Below are 19,745 nucleotides of genomic sequence, written 5' to 3' on the forward strand. Positions count from 1 at the left end.
GGATGTGAACTGGGGCCTGCCCTTCTACCTGGTGGGAGAGTCCACCACCCACTGGCCCTGCCAGGACAGTTCTGTGGACTGGACTATGGGCTCACGGTCGCCAAACTGCATGTTCTAACCCCTCTCTCCATCCCGGGCAAGAGGACCCGTGGCTTCACCCCCTCAGGGGCATCCCCAACTGCCCGCCCGAGCTTCTGCAGGGCCTGTCCCTGAGCTGGCTCGCCTGGACAGCGACCCAGGACGCCTGGGCTGACCCTTCCTCGGAAGGGTGCGAGGGGCCTTGAGCCACTGGTCTGCACAGATGGATCCTGCCTTCCTAGCTCCGTTGGCTCCAAGCTCTGCGTACCCGGGAGCAGAACAAGACATGTTGGCCCCTGGGCACCACTGTGTTCCATGACCTGGGCTGATGCCCAGCCTGACCACCTGTGTCCTGGGTGCCAGTCACAGGTGTCCCTACTCTAAACTCCGAGACTTCCCCCCTGGGCCCAGCAGCCGGAGATGGCCATGCCATTTTAGGTATGTCCAAGGTTAGGCATCGCCAACCGTGGTAGGTCTCTCTGGGCTGGGCCTGGGGGGGGGGGTGCCCACAGTGGGCGGCTTGAGGGAGCACAGCCCCATGGGGTAAGCACCAAGTCCTGCGGTGACAAATGTGCGAGGTGAGGAGATGGGGGACCTTTGGTTCTTCCTTCTCAATGCGTCTCCTCTGTCACCAGGAGGAGACGAGGGGCTCGGGGGTGCCTGGTGCCAGGTGGTGCGAGGCTCTTCCTTCAATCAGATGGGAAATCGCCAATCTGGGCTCACCCCCCGGAGTCTGGCTTCCATGGAGGAAGTGTGTGAGGTGGGGCTGAGTGCTCAGACAGGCACTTGTGGGTGCCCACCCTCACCCTCTCACTGCCCTGGTTCCCCAGTGCTGCCAGCAAACCTGCAGACCCATGGTGCAACAGGGCAGCCGCAGCATCCCCGGACAGAACAGCATGTAGGGCTGCACCATGCAGGCACATCTCTGCCAGGCCTCAGGTGACCCACTGGCCTCACCTGCTCCAGTTTCCCAGAAAGATAATGACCAACACCCAGATGGGTGGGGTGCACCTCACAGGTCCCCCAAGCCAGGGCTGAATTAAAGAACCAAACTGCAGGGGAGTAGCTTTGAGTGCATAGGAAGGGTGTGGCCTTTTCTCCAAGGTTTGGGTAGAAAGGACACCCAAACGTTTTGCTTAGGTGGGCATTTATGTGGGCCGGTGGGCTCTGCCAGAGAGGCCTCCTCCTCTCTGCCTGTGAGGGCTCAGGGACAGGGGAGTGGGGCTGGACCCCACCTCCCTGCCAAGGGGGAGGGACAGCAGCTGGACTATTCCTACCTGCCCAGCCCACTGGCCACCCTGGTCCAACTGGACTTCATTCACCAGCAGGACACATAACCTTGGCCTGGGGATGCTGGGCTGTACATGGACTAGCTAGTTATGCATTCAGCCTCACTTGAAACAAACCAGGAGGGTTCAGTGGACCCACCCGTGACATCTCGCTGACCTGAAACACTGCTTTTTAGGTCTGCGTTCTGCACCCTGGGCTTTCTTAAATAGGGCAGCCCAGAGCCCACCCTGAGGAGCCCACCTGAGGTGCCCACCCTGCAGAGCCCGCTAGGTGGACGGGGGTGCCTGCTCACCCATCAGGCCGCTGAGGAAGACGCCATAGAGGGAAAGGCCGGTGGTGGCCGCGTTCCACACGGTGCCGATGACAGCGTACAGCAGGATTGTGCCCAGGTTGCCGAAGAAGAGCCGGTTGGGCATGAAGTAGCCAGCGTCCAGCACGATGGGTGGCAGCAGGTAGAAGAAGAAGACGGTGGGGCGTGAGTGTGAAGGAGGCGATGTGTTCGGCTGCCCAGACGATGCCGCCCAGCACCAGGCCCACCACGATGAGCAGGGCACTCTCAGGGACCACGCTGGTGACCTTGTGGGACAGGTGGAAGCCTGCAGGGGAGAGGGCGTCAGGGGCCAGGACCCCACGGGAAGGGGCAAGTGGGACCCCACGGGGGAGAGGAGGGAAGGGAACCCCACAGGAGGGGGCCATCTGGCGCCACAGCACAGACATGGGCTTGAGAAGCAAGGCCCACATCCAGTCTGTGGACGCTTCCCTCTGTCCCACTCAAGTGGCCTGGCAGCCCGGCCAGTCCACTGTCAGCTGCCCCTCAGGACCTGGCCAGAGTTCACCCTCCTCAGGGGTCTCCCCATCCCCTGCCCAGAGAATGCCCCCCTCCCAGGAACACAGCCTTCTAAGGCCAGGGTCTCCAGGGCTCCCTAAAGAAACTAACTCACCGCCCACATTCTAGCTTTCCGGGGACCGTGGCTAGAGGTCTCTCTCCCCCCCCCCCCCCCCCCCCCCCCACGGCTGGCCCTCGGCCCCCTCGACTCCCCGGGCCATCAACCTTGCCAGGATCCTAGGAGGCGAGGCAGAGGCCCCGCCCGCACAGCCTATTGGAGTCCATTTTCCTTTTGTTCTATTGTAAGACTCAGAAAAAAATATGATAATTCCACATTAAGCCCGATTTCAAAACAGCTGGAATGTTGTCAGAAGCGGCGGACTCCTGCTTAAGCAATGTTTGGCATCATTATCGTTTTCATCCACCGAAGTCCTGCTTACTGAGAGGCCTTCTCTGAAATTCTGAGGAGCCCTGTCTCCTGAGCTGACGGGATCCCAGTCCCCAGGGGGCAGGAGAGGGAGGCAGGGCCGGGGCACTGTCCTGCCAGGATCCGAGCCCTGCGCAGACCCTGTCCCATCCCGGGGAGAATTCTTGGGCGAGGCCGGAGGAGGTGGCTGGCTCGGAGGCTGGGTCCTGCCGGTTCTGATCCAGCCCCACCCCTGCTGGCAGGTTGCCTCACCCCTCCCTGGCCTGTTTCCTCACTTGTAATTACCGGTCACTGTGGGGGCTCCCCGAGCAAGGAGGTCTCCTGGTCTCACTCCTGCTTCTTCCCTGTGGACAGCCCTCTCCACTCTGGCTAAGGGGCCGAGGGACAGGCCCAGCTCAGGACCCTCCGGGTACCAGGGCCCCTGGCCTGTGACCTATGACTACAAGGCCTCCCTGCAGGCTTGGCAAGTTCAGGTTTCAGCGGGGAGAGGCAGAATGGGCTATGCTTCTGGGGCCTGAGGACCCGCTAGGGGCCCCGCTCCCACGCCTGCAGGTCCTCCAAGAGCCCCAGCCGGCTGCACATCTTGCATTTTGATCAGGTCCTGCTTTCCCCTCTGATATCTCTCTCTCTCTCTCTCTCACACACACACTGACACACACACACACACACACACACACACACACACGTTGGGTGGAGGCAGCATCTCTTCGCCCCACCCCAGCAGAGCCGCCCAGGAAGCCCACAGAGGGAGTTCCCACCTCCATGGAGAAACCTGAAGGCCTAGGAGGCAGGCGCCTGGATGTGGCCACAAGCCTGAGGACATGAGTGGCACCACAGGGCGACCACCCACCCCGAGGAGAGAGGTTGCTTCTGACCGCGGAGGGCCAGGATCCTGGAGATCCTCGGGCCCTGCCTGGCTGCTGAGCAGAGCAACATCCTGGCCTCACCAGAGTGTACAGGCTCACACTCCTGCAGGGAGTTCTCCCTGAGCTTGGGCGGGCCCTCATGCGGGTGAGGAAGGAGGCGTCCAGCAAGGCTACCTTGGGCCTAGCTCTGCTCCCCCACGGCCGCGTCCGAGAGCCCCCGTCCTCCCTCGGCAGCAGCTGGCCTCCGGATCCTCGCACACGGCTAGGCAAGGGCACGGCGAGGTCGTCTCTTCCTGAGACAACAAGCTCCACCTGCCCTGGGCCCTGGGACGTTGGGGCTGCCCTCTGCTTTGGGAAGAGACCTGGGAGGCCTTGCCCTCCCTGTGGCTCGTGGCCCTGACACCCGAACACGTTCGGCAGCACAAGAACCCCCTGCAGGGCCCGGGGCCCCACTCCAGACACCAGACTCAGCAGGTCCTGGGCCGCCCCGGAGTCTGCTTTCTAACGGGGCTCAGGGCCCCTCCCTGGTGGACTCTGGAAAGGATTGGGGCACGTGTCCCTCCATCCGGACTCTCCCTAACTGTTTATTAATGTCCAGAGAGAGCTGAGCTGATGGTCTTCTCTTCTTTCCTAACGGACTTGGTGTCCAGGAGCTGGGTGTACAAGGCCAATGGTCCCTGCCCCTGTCTGGCCCCGCTTCTCTGTCCTCGACTGGGCCACTGGGGAGGAAATGTCTTTCTCTGGGGTGGGGGTGACATCCTCTCCTGCCCCCAGGAATTCCCAGGAGCCTCAAGCCAGCAGTGTTGGGGCCACCCTCCTGAAGGCTCTAGCTGTAGCCACCATTCATAGAATTCGCTGTTTTCTATAAAATGCATGTTTTCTGTCCTTCTTCCTGTCCTGGCCAGGCTATCGCAGAGGCTCTATAGGTGGCAGCCTCCTCGCTTGGTCCTCTTGCCTTTTACAGGCCAGCAAAGCTCCCACAGCAGCTGAGAGGCTGGGAGCTCGGTGCCCAGTGACCTGTAGGCCTCTTGGAAGACAGAAGCCATAGCACCGAGGGTCATATGGCTCAGGGCCAGACTTGGGGGGCACCGAGTGACCTCTGAACTCTGGAAGGCCCCTTGCTGAGGAGGCAGCCAGGGATCCCCAGAGCTGGCTCAGGTTGTGTGGTCAGGACCTAGTGTTTAGTCACAATCTCTCCAAAATTGGAGATGCACCACAGATCATGAGCACTGTGCATTTACCTTTGACAGAGGCAGGGCCAGTGGGGTGGGAAGGTGCCCAGGGACCAGGCTTCTCCTTAAAAACAACAACAAACTTTGCAGGAACGGGAAGTCCTCGCCGGCACCATCCGCTAATCCTTGGCCGCATTCCTGTATGGCAGCTGGTTACTACACAATCTTATTAATTTGGGAAACAAGAGGGTGAGAGACGGGCCAGCTTCAGAGCAGATGCTCTTGCTCAGAAGTCAGCCCCGAAAATCCACAGAAGAAAACAATGTGACCTTTTTACTCACTGAGAAAGAAACAGGCACTTGTTTCTGAATTCTGCCGTCAGCGCTGGGCGCTCTGTGAGGGTGGGATCCTGGGAGTGGGCGCGTTTTAAACTGGACGGCTCACCTGAGTGGAAGTGCCTGTCACATCTGCCCACGGTGGGGGGCAGGGGGTCCTGTCTTCCTCCCAGGCAGGTGAGAAACAGCACCACCACCCCGGGAGATTCCATCGAACTTCTCTTCAAGTTTGGGGACCATTCTTTCCTTTTCTGTGACCTGTTTCTTCACACCATTTGTTCCCAACTTCACCGGTTCTCAAGCTGGGTTTCGCCTTCTCACGTCTGCAGACGGCTCTCCGACGCCGCCTGTGACGTGGGGTTGTGTCCTGAGGCTGCTCAGCAGCCCAGAACCTCCCCCAGGTGCTGCCCATCACCTCTGGGCTGTGCATGGTGTGAGGAGGAACGGCAGACCAGCCGCTTTCCTTACTTAGTTCACCTGTGCGAGTCACCTGCCGGCTTGTTTTTTTCTGTCTGGTGATCAGAAGAAATTTTTTCATCCTTGAGAACATCCTTGCAGCAAGGATACTTCTCAATGCTGATTTTTCTTCTTTCCCCTCCTATTGGGGAAATAATTCTTTTCAGCTGCAATTTCTGTCCTCCCTCCACTTCAATGCTCGGCCTCTTGTGCCTGGTTTATCTTTCTGGCTCGGGGACTGGGGGGTGGAGGGAGGGTCAGTGTGAGATTGTCTGGGTTCCCCATTTTCACCCAGATCTCAGGGTCTCTGGTTGAGGGATTTCTTCTCGAGCGTGTCTTGCCAGACTGGGACAGGTCAGGCCCGCGGGCGGCTCTCCTCAAATCCCATGACCCCTCTCAGACGGCAGGCTGCATTGTAATGAGCTAATTAAACTGAAGCCTCGATTGGCTTAAAGTGGCTATTTGCTAGCGGTTTAGCAATTAAGCACATAATGGGCATTTTAGGAATAAGAAAGCCACGGTCTGGCTCCAAGTGCCCTGCGGCGGCGTTCCCACTGCTGATGGCGAGGCTCTCTGGCCAGAACCGGGCCTGGCCACCGTGGCATGGTCCTCAGACACAGGCGGACTCGGCTCTTGGTCAGGACCCCAAATTGCTGCAGGCCACACACTTCCTGCCTGCGCATTACCAGGATGGGGTAATAATGCCCGTGTCGCGGGGTTATTGTGAACATTTACCGAGGTGATGGGGTGGAGGTGACCACAGCACCGCACACACGGGCCTTTCTTTCCTTCCTGCACTCTCTGTCCACGCCCGCAGCCCCGTGCGAGTGAAGGTGGGGAGAACACTCACCGGTGCTTGTGTAGCAACCTCCAGTCCAACAGCTTTGTCACCCCCACCACCTCGGGCAGCGTGGTCTTCTGGGGATGCTTGCAAAGAGGGCGCCAGGTGGCAGGGGCAGGACACAGAGTGGTCAGGGTAGGGGCTCCGGGCTCTTGCCCTGCTCCTCACCACCGTCCTCATCACCAGAAGACCCAGCACTTCAGTCCAGGCTGTAGGAACCACGTGACTGGGTGGGCGTGGCCGCCTGGACACTCATGGCAGTGGGAAGAGCCTCAGTTCCCTCCCAGCCTTTGTTCTCTTTATGTCCGAAGACACAAGGGACCAGCAGGCATGTGTGAGCAGTAACCTGGCCGCCTCCTCCGGACCCACAGCTGTGGGCTCCACATCGGGCCTGTCCAAGGCCTGAGCCACGAACACAGAGAAAGGCCCAGGATCCCACGTCCACGCACTACCAGAGTGGCCTGGATTGGGAAGTGGGCAATGGTGTAACCTTATGCATCAAAACTCCGGGTTTGCTGAGGAGGAAGCCAGACGCTTTCAGCTGGAAGGGCGGAGGAGCCGTGCTTTGTGCGCCTCGTGGTGTGTCACGGGCAGAGCGCCATCCAGCTGGACGTCACCCTGCGGGCCGACACTGGCAGCCACCGACAGAGACACCGCTCCCCGCACACCTCAAACACTTCCTTCCTTGGCAGCAACACCCCGGTGTAAACTCCAACTCCACAAACACTAACATGTACTCCCAAGGCCGACAGCAAGGAGCCATCATGGCAGTGAGAGGCAACATGGGAGCCTCTGTACAGGACAAAATCAACGTGCGCCAAGGACACGAGACCACCAGACAGCAGAGCGAGGCCCGCCGGGTCCCGAGCTCCCCTGCTGGGGCAGGTGTCTTCCAACAAGGAACCTGAACAAAGTGACTTCCAAGCCCACAGGTAACTGATTGCCAAGACCAGAGAGTTACAGCTAATTAAGTGCAAACAGCAGGGCCACAGGGAGGTAACGACAGGGGACACACACTTTTAATTCTAAATACAATCGCTGACCAATGTCAAAGGTCAGAAGGTGCTGGCCAGCCGGCCAGCCATTTCTGGAGAAGGCCCCAGACAGAGCTGGCAGCGAGGGGCTCAGGAAGGCCATTTGCTGAGGGGTGTCATGCCTGCCCAGACACAGCCTGGCCCTCATCCTGGGTCAGGCCCTGCGTGGTTGCCGCCTCCCAGGATCTCGCCACAAGATTTCAGCTGAGTCCACGCAAATGCAGGAGCACAGTAAATCCTCTGGTTTTACTTTAACGTGTGTAAGCCTGGTAAATTAACCCTGTGGACAAGCTAACCAGAGCAAACAGTAACACCTTTCCAGAGGGATAGGAAGCACTGGGGACCCACATCGCTTGGAGGAGGAGCAGGTAAGGGTTGGACCTGAAATGCCACACTCAGGTACACACACACACAGACACACACAGATATAACATGAACACACATAGACCCAGACAGATACACACACAGACACAGACACACAGACACATCAGACGCACACACAGACACATTAGACGTACTCACAGACACAGATACACATATAGGTGGGTCCCCAGCATGAACTCTACAGACAAGGTACAGGGTCCCCTCAGCACTGCTCCAGGACAGGGGCTGGCTCTGTACCCTCTCCCCACCAGTCTACTCCTCTCTGACCTCCATGCACCGGCTGTGCTCACTCGGCACCCTGTGAGGAATTATAGTAAATGTGTCAGCCGAGTCCAGGGCAGGAGGCAATGATATTTATAGTGTCCGCAAATATTATCTAACTGACCTCACACCTCCTGCCAGAAAGAATGTTCCAGATGAGTGCTCTCAGGTCACCGTCAGACGAAGCAGAGTGAGACCCTGGCCTCTCGCTGGGGAGGGCTAGGGAGGGAGCCCTTGTCCCCTGGCAGGTGTGCACTGGCAGGTAGGGAGGTGGCTGCTTCCTACACCATGCGCACAGGGCTTGGAGGACTGGCCCTTCTGCTCACAAACCACAAGTGTTTTAAACATCACATGTTTATGAAACTCAGGCAAGCTTTGTCAACTTTTAAATTAAAAAAATGAAAATTGTTAGTGCCTTCCTATGAAAGCAGTAGATGCCAGTTCTGAGCCATTGTGAGCAACAGACATGAGGACGATGGAAGGGTTGGCCTCTCCATTGTGTCCCTCACGTCCGACAGACAGGGAGACCCTGCATCCCTTCATCACGAACACTGATGAGCCCAGAAAGTCAGGTGTACCGGTTACTAATGCGGATTTTTTTTCAATAGCTGGAGTTACACATATGTTGATATATATGCTATTTGATATGTACGCTATTTTGTTGTATTGACAGCAAGCTTCAAAACTTCATATGCCAAATTTTCTGAAGGTGTTAACATCATAAATATTTTTACGCTTAAAAATGTCGAATTTCGGCCCTAGCAGGTTTGGCTCAGTGGATAGAGCATCGGCTTGTGGACTGAAGGGTCCCAAGTTCGATTCTGGTCAAGGGCACATGCCCAGGTTGCAGGCTCGATCCCCAGTAGGGGGCGTTCAGGAGGCAGTCAGTCAATGATTCCCTCTCATCATTGGTGTTGCTATCTCTCTCTCCTTCTCCTCTTCCTCTCTGATATCAATAAAAATATATATTTTTAAAAAGTCGAATTTCGTGCCAAAAAAAGAGCATTTGTGGGAAGTTTTAATTCATTACTTTATTTTGAAGAAAAGTGCTGCTGAAAGTTATCATATATTTCAGGAAGCTTATGGTGAACATGCTCCATCTCAAGATACTTGTGACTGATTTAAATGCTTTAAAAGTGATGATTTCAATGTGAAAGACAAAGAACGTTCAAGTCAACCAAAAAAGTTTGAAGACCAACAATTACAAGCATTGGATGAAGATGTGTGTCAAACTGAAAAACAACTTCCAGAAAGATTAAACGTTGCTCAGCAAACAATTTCCGATCACTTACAAGCAATGGGAAAGATTTTAAAGGAAGGAAAATGGGTGCCACATCAATTGAACGAAAGACAAATAGAAAACCAAAAAGTCATCAGTAAAATGTTGCTTCAACGGCATGAAAGAAAGTCTTTTTTTGCATCAAATCGTGACTGGCGATGAAAAATGGATTTATTTTGAGAATCCCAAATGCACAAAATCATGGGTTGATCCAGGTCAACCATCAACATCAACTGAAAGGCCAAATCACTTTGGAAAGAAGACAATGCTCTGCGTTTGGTGGGATCAGGAAGGTGTGGTGTATTATGAGCTTCTAAAACCAGGTGAAACCATTAATACTGATCGCTACTGACAACAAATAATCAATTTGAACCACGCTTTGATCATAAAACAACCAGAATGTTCCAGAAGACACGGCAAAGTAATTTTGCTTCATGATAACGCACCATCACACACTTTAAAACCAGTTAAAGACACATTAAAAGATCTTGCCTGGGATATATTAACCCACCCGCCATATTCACCAGACCTTGCTCCTTCAGATTACCACTTGTTCTGATAGATGGCACACGCACTTTCTGAGCAGCACTTCAAAATGTACGAAGAAGTGGAAAATTGGGTCTCTGAATGGTTTGCCTCAAAACAAGAAAAGTTCTATTGAGATGGTATCCACAAATTACCTGAAAGATGGGGGAAATGTGTAGCTAGCGATGGACATTCCTTTGAATAAAGCACTTTTGATGTTTCTCTTGAAATTATTGTGTTTTCTATGATTACAAAATCCACATTATTAACTGGTATACCTAAGCCTAGGGGATGTGCAGGAGGCAGCCTATCAATGATTCTTTCTCATCATTAATGTTTCTATCTCTCTCTCCCTCTCCCTTCCTCTCTGAAATCAATAAAAATATATTTTTTAAATAAAAAGATTGTGCTTCAGGATGTAAAGGAAAATATAATAAATTAACAAACTGTAAATCTTAGTGTAATAGAACAGGGATTGGCACATTTTTCCTAAAGGGCTAGATAGTGGGGTTCAAGGTGGCAGCAGCATAAGAGGATATTGAATTCACTCCCTCCCACAAGCACACTGAAATACACATGTACATAGAAAGAAATTTCTTCTGAGAGACAATTGAGGGAGGAGTGAATAACCTTTGAATAACAAATGAGAGAAACAGACCAAATAGAGAAGACTTGGAAATTGTGGAAGCTCTCTGGGAGCTGCGGGAATTCTCCAGGGTGGAACGTGCCAGTGAGGACCATTGCTTATGTCCCTCTCCACCTTGACAAGGTGGGGGGCCCTACTCAGGTGCTTTGGCCTACCTACAAGATCACAGTAGCATATTCCCAGCCACACTGCTCAGAGCCCATTTCTGCTCTGACTAAAGGGAGCAAGCAGGACCAACTGGTGTCACCCCATGCACCTGGCCTCCTTGCCCAGAGGTTCTCCAGCCCAACAAGCCAGTGCCCCAGGCTCTGTGGGCTCCTGTCAGGCTCCAATCAGCCTGCCAGAAACACTCAGCACACACAGCCTTCACGGAAGTTGCTTCCATTCAAGGCCACTTTTTTTAAGACTCGGAGAGAGCTATTTTGTCTAATTCATATAATCAAACTTAGAAAGCCAGACAAAATGAAAAGACAGAAACATCTCTCAAATGAAGGAAGAAAAATCCCTAGGAAAAATATCTTAAGCCAACAGAGATAAGAAATTTGCCCGATAAAGAATTTAAAGAAATGGCCATAAGGTTTCTCATCAAAATCGAGCAGAATAAAGGAACTTAGGGAACACTTCAATGAAGAGTGAGGAAGTATAATAAAGAACCAAGCAGAGCTGAAGAATATAATAACTGAGGTGAAAAATTCTCTAACAGAAGAACAAATCAGCAACCTGGAAGACAGACCAGCAGAACCAACCAATCAGAATAGCAACAAGAAAAGGACATTTTTAAAAATTAGGGTAGTTTAAGGGACCTCAGAGATAGCATCAAGTGTGCATTATAGGGATCCCAGAAGGAGAAGAAAAAAGGAAGGAACAGAAACTTTATTTAAAGAAATAAATAGCTGAAAACTTTCTTAACTTAGGGAAAGAAACAGAAATCCAGGTCTAGGAAGCACAGTGAGTTCCAAACAAAATGAAAGCAAAGAGACCCATACCAAGACATATTGTCATTAAAATGGCAAAAGTTAAAAATAAAGAGACAATTTTGAAGGCAGCAAGAGAAAAATGACTAGGTATATACAAAGGAAACTGCAGGCTATCAGTTGATTTCTCAGAAGCAACAGTTATAGGCCAGAAGGGAGTGACACAAAAAGAACCTACAAGCTAGAATAATTTACCCAGCAAGGTTATCATTCAGAATTGAAGGAGAGATAAAGAGTTTCCCGGACAAACAAAAGCTGAAGGAGTTCCTTACCATTAAACCAGCTTTGCAAGAAATGGTAAAGGGTATTCTTTAAGCAGAAAAGGAAAGGCTATAATCAGAAATAAGAAAATATGAGAAAGAAAAAATTCTCACAGATAAAGCCAAATATTTAATAAGTACAGTGAATCAGATATTAAAAATACCTACTATAAAGACAAAAGTACCAAAAATCAACTCAAACTACAATAAGTAGTTAGGAGATTCACAAAACAAAAAGATCTAAAATATGATATCAAATGCATAAAGCATAGATGGGGGAGTAAAAACGTAGTACTTTTACTGCCACATGCAAAACCAAAACAAAACACCAAAGATAACCAGGAAACCACAGGGGAAGATTTGAAGGGAAGAAAAGAACAGAGAGCTACAAAAATAACCCCTAACAATTAACAAAATGGTGCCCTGGCTGGTGTGGCTCAGTTGGTTGAGCGTAGTCCCTTGCACCAAAAGGTCACTGGTTCAATTCCCAGTCAGGGCACATTCCCAGGTTGTAGGTTTGGTCCCCAGTTGGGGTGCATATGGGAGGTAACCAATCTCTTACATTGATATTTGTCTCTATCTCCCTCTTCCTCTCTCTCTCTAAAAAAAAAAAAAAAAAAAAAAAAAAATCAATAAAAATATTTTTTTAAAAATGGCAGTAAGTACATACTTAATAATTACTTTAGATGCAGATAAATTAAATGTGCCAATTAAAAGACATAGACTGAGTAGATTTAAAATAATGACCCATTTATATGCTGCCTACAAGACACTCACTTCAAATGGAAAGACACACACAGAATGAAAGTGAAGGGATAGAAAAAGACATCCCATGCAAATAGAAGTGAAAAGAAAGCAGGAATAGCAATACTCATATCAGACAAAATAGACTTTAAAACAATTTAAAAAAACACAAGACCAAAAAAGGACATTACCTAATTATAAAGGGATCAATCCAAGTAGAGGATATAACGATCATAGATATCTATGAACCCTACAGAGAAGCACCGAAATATATAAAGCAAGTATTAGTAGACATAAAGGAAGAAATTCACACTAATACAAGAACAGTAGGGCATTTTAATAACCCACTCACATCAGTGGACAGATCATCCAGACAGAAAATTAATAAGGAAATAATGGCCCTAAATGTCACATTAGACTAGATCAACTTAAAAGACATTTATAGAACATTTCATTAAAAAACTACAAAATACACATTTTCTAAAGTGCACATGGAACATTCTCCAGGATAGATCATATATTAGGCCACAAACAAGCCTCAATAAATTCAAGCAGACTGAAATCATATCAAGCATCTTTCCTGACCACAATAACACGAAACTAGAAATCAACTACAGGAAGAAAACTAGAAAAAAACACAAATATATGGAGGCCAAACAACTTGCTAGGATACCAACAATCAATGGGTCAAAAGGTAAAGCAAGCAGGAAGTGAAAACTACCTTGAGACAAATGAAAATGAAAACACAATTTTCCAAATTTTATGGTATGTAGTAAAAGTAGTTCTAAGAAGGAAGTTAATGCTATATAGGCCTATCTCAAAAAGCAGGACAAATTCAAAAAAATAACAAATAACTTTGAACCTAAAGAAAGTAGAAAAAGAAGAATAAACAAAACCCAAGTAAACAGCAGGAAGAAAATAATGAAAACCAGAGCAATCAAACAAGAAAAAGAAGTAAAAGGCATCCAAATTGGAAAGGAAGAAGTAAAACTCTCATTATTTGCAAATGACATGATATATATAGAAAACACTAAAGACTCCACCAAAAAACTATTAGAACTAATAAGTGAATTCAGTAAAGTTGCAGGGTAAAAAATCAATATACAGAAATCTGTTTGTTGCATTTCTATGTATCATAATAAATGATCAAAAGGAGAAATTAAGAAAACAACCCCATTTATAATTGCATCAAAAAGCATAAATACTCACTAATCATCTGAGAGATGCAAATCAAAATGACAATGAGGTACCATCTCACACCTGTCAGAATGGCTATCATCAACAAATCAACAAACGACAAGTGCTGGCCAGGATGCAGAGAAAAAGGAAGCCTTGTGCACTGCTGGTGGGAATGCAGACTGGTGCAGCCACTGTGGGAAACAGTATGGAGTGTCCTCAAAAAATTAAAAATGGAACTTCCATTTGATCCAGTAATCCCACTTCTAGGCATATATCCCAAGAAAACAGAAACACCAATCAGAAAGGATATATGCACCCCTATGTTCATAGCAGTACAATTTACAATAGCTAAGATTTGGAAACAGCCCAAATGCCCATCAGCAGATGAGTGGATTAGAAAAATGTGGCACATCTACACAATGGAATACTACGCTGCTGTAAAAAAGGAGGAATTCTTACCATTTGCAACAGCATGGATGGAACTGGAGAGCATTATGCCAAGCGAAATAAGCCAGTCAGAGAAAGATAAACATCACATGATCTCACTCATTTGTGGAATATAATGAATAACATAAACTGATGAACAAAAATAGTAGTATTGAACAGACTGCCCAACCTATGAGGGAAGGCGGGGGGGGGGGGGCGGGGGCGGGCGGTGAGGGGATAAGAGACCAACCAAAGGACTTGTATGCATGCATATGAGCATTACCAATGGATACAGACAGTAGGGGGGTGAGGGCAGGAGCTTGGGGGTGGGAGTGGCCAGAGAGAGGTCAATGGAAAGGGGGGGGGGGGGCGAGGAGACTCATGTAATACTTTAAACAATAAAGAATTTAAATTTTAAAAAATGGAAAAAGAAGCATAAATACCTAGGAATAAATTTAACTGAATAGGTGAAAGATCTATACTCTGAAAACTATAAGACACTGAAGAACGAAATTAAAGAGGATATAAATAAATGGAAGACTATACCTGGCTCAATGATTGACAGGATTAATATTGTTAAAATTTCCTAAATTCTTAAAGCAATATACAGATTCAATACAATCTCTATTAAAATACCAATGGTGCCCCTGCCAGGTGGCTCAGTTGATTGGAGTGTTGTCCCATATACCAAAAAGGTTTGGGGGGTTCGATTCCAGGTCAAGGCACATACCTAGGATTTGGGTTCGATCACCTGTTGGGGCACACGTGGAGGGCAGCTGATGGATGTTTTGCTCTCACATAGCTATTTCTTTCTCTCTCTCTCTCTCTCTCTCTCTCTCTCTCTCAAAAAAACAAACAAACAAAAAACAAAAAACAAAATCAAACATATCCTCGGGTGAGGATTAAAAAATACAACAACAATGGCATTCTCTGAGAATTAGAACAAGTAATCCTAAAATTTACATGAAATCACAGAAGACCCAGCATAGCCAAAAAAACACTCAGAAAGAACCAAGCAGTAGATATCAAGCTCCCAGATTTCAAATTATATTACAAACCTACAATAATTAAAGCAATATGGGACTGGCATAAAGCAGATATATAGATCAGTGGAACAGAGTAAAGAGCCCAGAAATAACTCCTCACTTATATGGTCCATGAACCTCTTAAAAAGCAGGCAAGGAAATACAATGGAGTAAAGACAGTTTCTTCAATAAGTGGTGCTGGGAAAACTAGAGAGATACATGCAAAAAAAGAAATTGAACCACGTTCTTATATTATATATAAAAATAAACTCAAAATGGATTAAAGATTTAAATGTAAGACTTGAAATCATAAAACTCCTAGAAAAAAACAGGAAGCAAACTCTTTGATATCTGTCTTAGCAATATTGTTTTTGGATATGTCTCCTCGGGCAAGGGAAACAAACAAACAAAAAATTAAAAATGGGACTTACTCAAACTAAAGAGTTCTGCCCAGTGAAGGAACCCATCAACAAAACAAGACAACCTACCAAATGGGAGAAGATGTTCACCAATGATACATCTGATAAGGGGTTACTATTCAAAATATATAAAGAACTCATACAACTCAACACCAAAAAATAAAAAAAATAAAAAATCTGTTTTAAAAATGGACAGAGAACCGGGATATTTCTCCAGAGCATATGGCCCATAGACATATGAAAAGATGCTCAATGTCACTACTCATCAGAAAAATGTAAATAAAAACCACAATGAGCCCTGGCCAGTATTCTCAGAGGTTGGAGCATTGGCCTGCACCCTGAAGGGTCGTGGGTTCGATTCCCCATCAAGGGCACGTGCCTGGGTTGCAGTTTCGATCTCCGGTCCCCATTGGGGCCTGTGCAGGAGGCAACCAATCCATGTGTCTCTTTCCCATTGGTGTTTCTCTCTCACCCTCCCTCTCTAAAAATCAATGGAAAAAATATCTTCAAGTGAGGATTAACAACAAAAAAACACCCACAATGAAATAACCTCACACCTGTCAGAATGACGATCATCAATGAATCAACAAACAACAAGTGTTGGCAAGGGTATGGAGAAAAGGGAACCCTCGTGCCCTATGGTGGGATTGCAAATTGATGCAGCCACTATACAAAAAATATGGAGTTTCCTCAAAAAATTAAAAATAGAGCTGCCATATGACCAGCAATAATCCCACTTCTGGGTATTTACCCCAAGAAAACAAAAATACTAATTTGAAAAGATATATGCACCCCTACGTTCATTGTAGCATTACTAGTAAAAGCCACGATATGGAAGCAACCTAGATGCCCATCAATAGATAAATGGATAAAGAGTATGTGGTATATACATATACAATGGAATATTAGTCAGCTATACAAAAAGTGAAATCTTGCCATTTGCAATAACTTGAATGGACCTAGAGGGTGTTGTGCTAAGTGAAATAATTAGTCAGACAAAGCGAAATGCCATATGATTTCACTTATATATGGAATCTGAAAAAACAAAAACAAAACAGAAGCAGATCTATGGCTATAGAGAACAAGCCAATGGCTACCAAAGGGTAGGAGAGTGGGGGATGAGTGAAATAAAAGGCCAGAAAGCAACAGATGGTAAATCATTTAGGCTTGTGGGCTATACAGTCTGTTTTGCAACTGCTCAACTCCACCATTTAGCACAAAAAAAACAGCCATAACACACAGTTGAATTCTAATATAACTATATTTACAAAATTAGGTGACCAACCCATGGGTTGTAGTCAACTGGCCCTTGAAATAGATGATAGCTAAAAGAACCAAATGGCAGTTCTAGAATTGAAGAATTCAATATCTGAATGAAAAATCCAATGGACAGGCTTTTAACAGCAGACAGAGATGACAGAAGAGATGGTGAACTTGAAGATCCATCAATAGAAATTGTCCAATCTGAAGAACAAAGAGAAGGAAGATTACAAAACGAAGAGCCTCAAGTGGCCTGTGGGACAATGGCAAAAGGTCCATTTATGAGTAATGGGAGTCCCAGGAAAAAAGGGGAGAAAGGATGGGGTAGAAAAACACCTAAAGAAATGATGGCCAAATGCCCCCAGTTTAGTGAAATATACAAATTTACAGATTAGATAAATTCTTCAGATTGGATGATTTCTACTGATCTGAAGATAGCTTCACTATCTTTAAGTGGAGCTAGAACAGGTGTGAGATAAGCTGAGGGTCCAGGGCAGATAAATTTGGTCTGGGGAGGGGGAAAGTCCTTAAAAGCAGCACCTGGAGTTGGGGGTGAGCTGGGTGGAGGTTGGGGCTGGCCAGGACCTCAGAAGAGGGAAAGGCAGAGCCCACTCATGAATCAAGCTGACGACACATGAGGCACAACTTCAGTAGGTAGCTGATGATCCTGTCTCTGAGACCTTGTTCAACAAATGACTCATTGAGCAGGGATTCAGTTGAGTGTGACAGGCGCACCGGGAAAAGCAGGGAAGACTGAAGGGAGGATGTCACATCAGAGTCCCGCAGATCTGGACCAGCACCACGCGAGCTCCTTTTTCCTGAACAAGATGGGAAAGGAGCAGGGAAGGGCACATGCGGTGGCCCCCCGTCTCAGAATGAGGGAGCTGAAGGCCTGATTGGCTGGGCAAATCAGAGATGTGTTTTTTATCAAGGCTTTTAAGTTTCAAGAACATGAAAGGTTCATTACTTCACCGGAAGCCGCTGTGAGAGGAGAAAAATCTCGCCCTCAATTGGGGTTGTGGTTGGCTGGAGGTCTGGGGATTGACTCTAACCATCAAATTCACTGTAAAGTCCACTGAAGCAAAGATGCAGACACTTCACTTTGGCATGGGGTTGGGGGGATGAGAGGGGCCCCCCAAAAGACTACAAGGATTTGGTACACAGATGCTCTGAACGGGGGAGAGTTTGGATTTCATTAACCTTTAAGTTTCATGTAAAAAATCCCAGCAAGGTCACTTCCTCTGAGGACATCTTCCTGCAGACACAATGTGTGGACAATGTCCCATGGCATCATAAACAAGGCTGTGCCTGCTCACGTGGCTGCCATGTCCCCATGGTTCCACTATCAGGGTGCTGTGAGCACCATCCACCAAAGACAGGACTTTGTCACAGGCCACAGAGCAGCAGGAAGCAATGGGGCTGTTGATTTTTTATATGATGCAGCACAGCCTGAGGACAAAGGGCTCCCCAGGGTGAGAGGACCACGAGACGCCGCCAGCCCAGAAGTCCCGCAGGGGCACCGAGTCTCTAGAAAGAAGCTCAACTGGGGCCAATGCAGACAAGAGCTCCTGGAGGCAAACACAGAGAACCAAGACACCGTTTGTGGCACCACATCCCGCTGTGTGCCTCAAATGCAGAAGAGTCAGGAGCCAAGGGCAGGCCCTGCTGAATGGCCTGGCTGAGAGCTGCCCCCTGCCCTCAGCTGCAGGGGCCCTCATGGAGCCACACCTACGGAGGGGGGGAGTTTAGGGGGATCAGAGTCACGTTGCTGCACATTGGACGGCTTTCTGTAGGAGGGACCTGTCTTGGCACTTACTACAAGTTATTATTAGTATTTTATCTCTTTTAGACTTGGTTTCCTCATTGTAAAATAATAGATAGTCTAGACTTTTCTGGGCTATTGTAAAGATAAAAATCAGACTCCTGCAAGGAACGTGCATGGAGTGCTTCTACCCCAAGCCCCATGAAAGCAAAAGGGAAAAGCTGACATTTATTTTCTTTAGTTTTAATTTTTTGGCTAGGGTAATAGGAAGGAGGGATCTTCCACCCCATACCCCCCACACCATGGCTTATACATGCCCTCACCACAGCATGCACACATCTACCACGGCATGCACACATCTACCACGGCATGCACACACCTCTCATGGCATGCACACACCTACCATGGCATGCTGAACACCTACTACGGCATGCACACACCTTCACCATGGCGCGCACAGGCATCCTTCCTGGGCCCAGCCATGGGCTACCCGAGTGGCTTTCATGGCAGGACGGTAGGTTCAGGGCCAGGCTGTCCAGTGAGCTCAGACCCTCCCTGCTCCCCTTGATGGAGGCACAGGGTGCTACCCCAAGGGGGATATTAAGAAGCAGGAGAACCTTCTTCCTGGGAAGAGTATCTTGTTTAACTTCCCACAGTCAGGCACTGAGGCCCCGTAGCATAGATTTAAGCTGAAAAGAGATAAACACAGCCCCTCAGGCTCTTGCAGGTGGCTGAGTGGTATGATGGACCCACTTAACTCAAGGGCTGCCTGCCCTGAGCACTTCTCCCCTGATGGTGGCCACTAGAGATGTGGGTCAGGGGCCAGGCCTCCGCCAAGGACAGAGCAAACACAACTGTGCCACATCAGTTCTACCTGAGAAATATTACTCGGTTCTGTGTTAGCTGCAGGCCACAAGCACAATTCAGGATTACAGACGACACACCACACACTTAGCAAGACCCTGGCACTGGCTGGGGAAGGCACACTGCTCTTTTGATTTACATTCAGCGCATTAACACTAAAACGAATTTTCAGACCGTTGAGAAAACCAGAAATATAAATGCAAAGCCCACTGAGGGTGGCCCTCACATGGGCAGCCCGGCGGGGTTCTCAAAGGAGAGTGAGCGCAAAGACAAAGCCCCTGGTTCTCCCCCCGCCCCCCCCCCGTGCCAGCTGGAGCTCCTGGCTGGGGTGGGGGGTTTCCTGACGCTGAGCTGGTGTCAGGTCTGAGTGCAGAAAAGAGCCCATCCTGTCCCTGGGTGGCTGGCCACGTGT

General features: G+C 48.7%; 1 protein-coding gene across 1 annotated transcript in view; it reads right to left on the reverse strand.

Moving 5' to 3' along the window:
• SLC9A3 (solute carrier family 9 member A3) overlaps positions 1-19,745 on the reverse strand; it is a 45,427-nt gene that overhangs the window by 13,808 nt on the left and 11,874 nt on the right. The window contains 2 exon segments of the mRNA XM_079784709.1: positions 1,661-1,841; positions 1,843-1,964. Coding sequence (XP_079640835.1) covers positions 1,661-1,841; positions 1,843-1,964 — 303 coding nt within the window.

This window comes from Cnephaeus nilssonii, assembly GCF_951640355.1.
Source record: "Cnephaeus nilssonii genome assembly, chromosome: 2".
Taxonomy (NCBI): Eukaryota; Metazoa; Chordata; class Mammalia; order Chiroptera; family Vespertilionidae; genus Cnephaeus; species Cnephaeus nilssonii.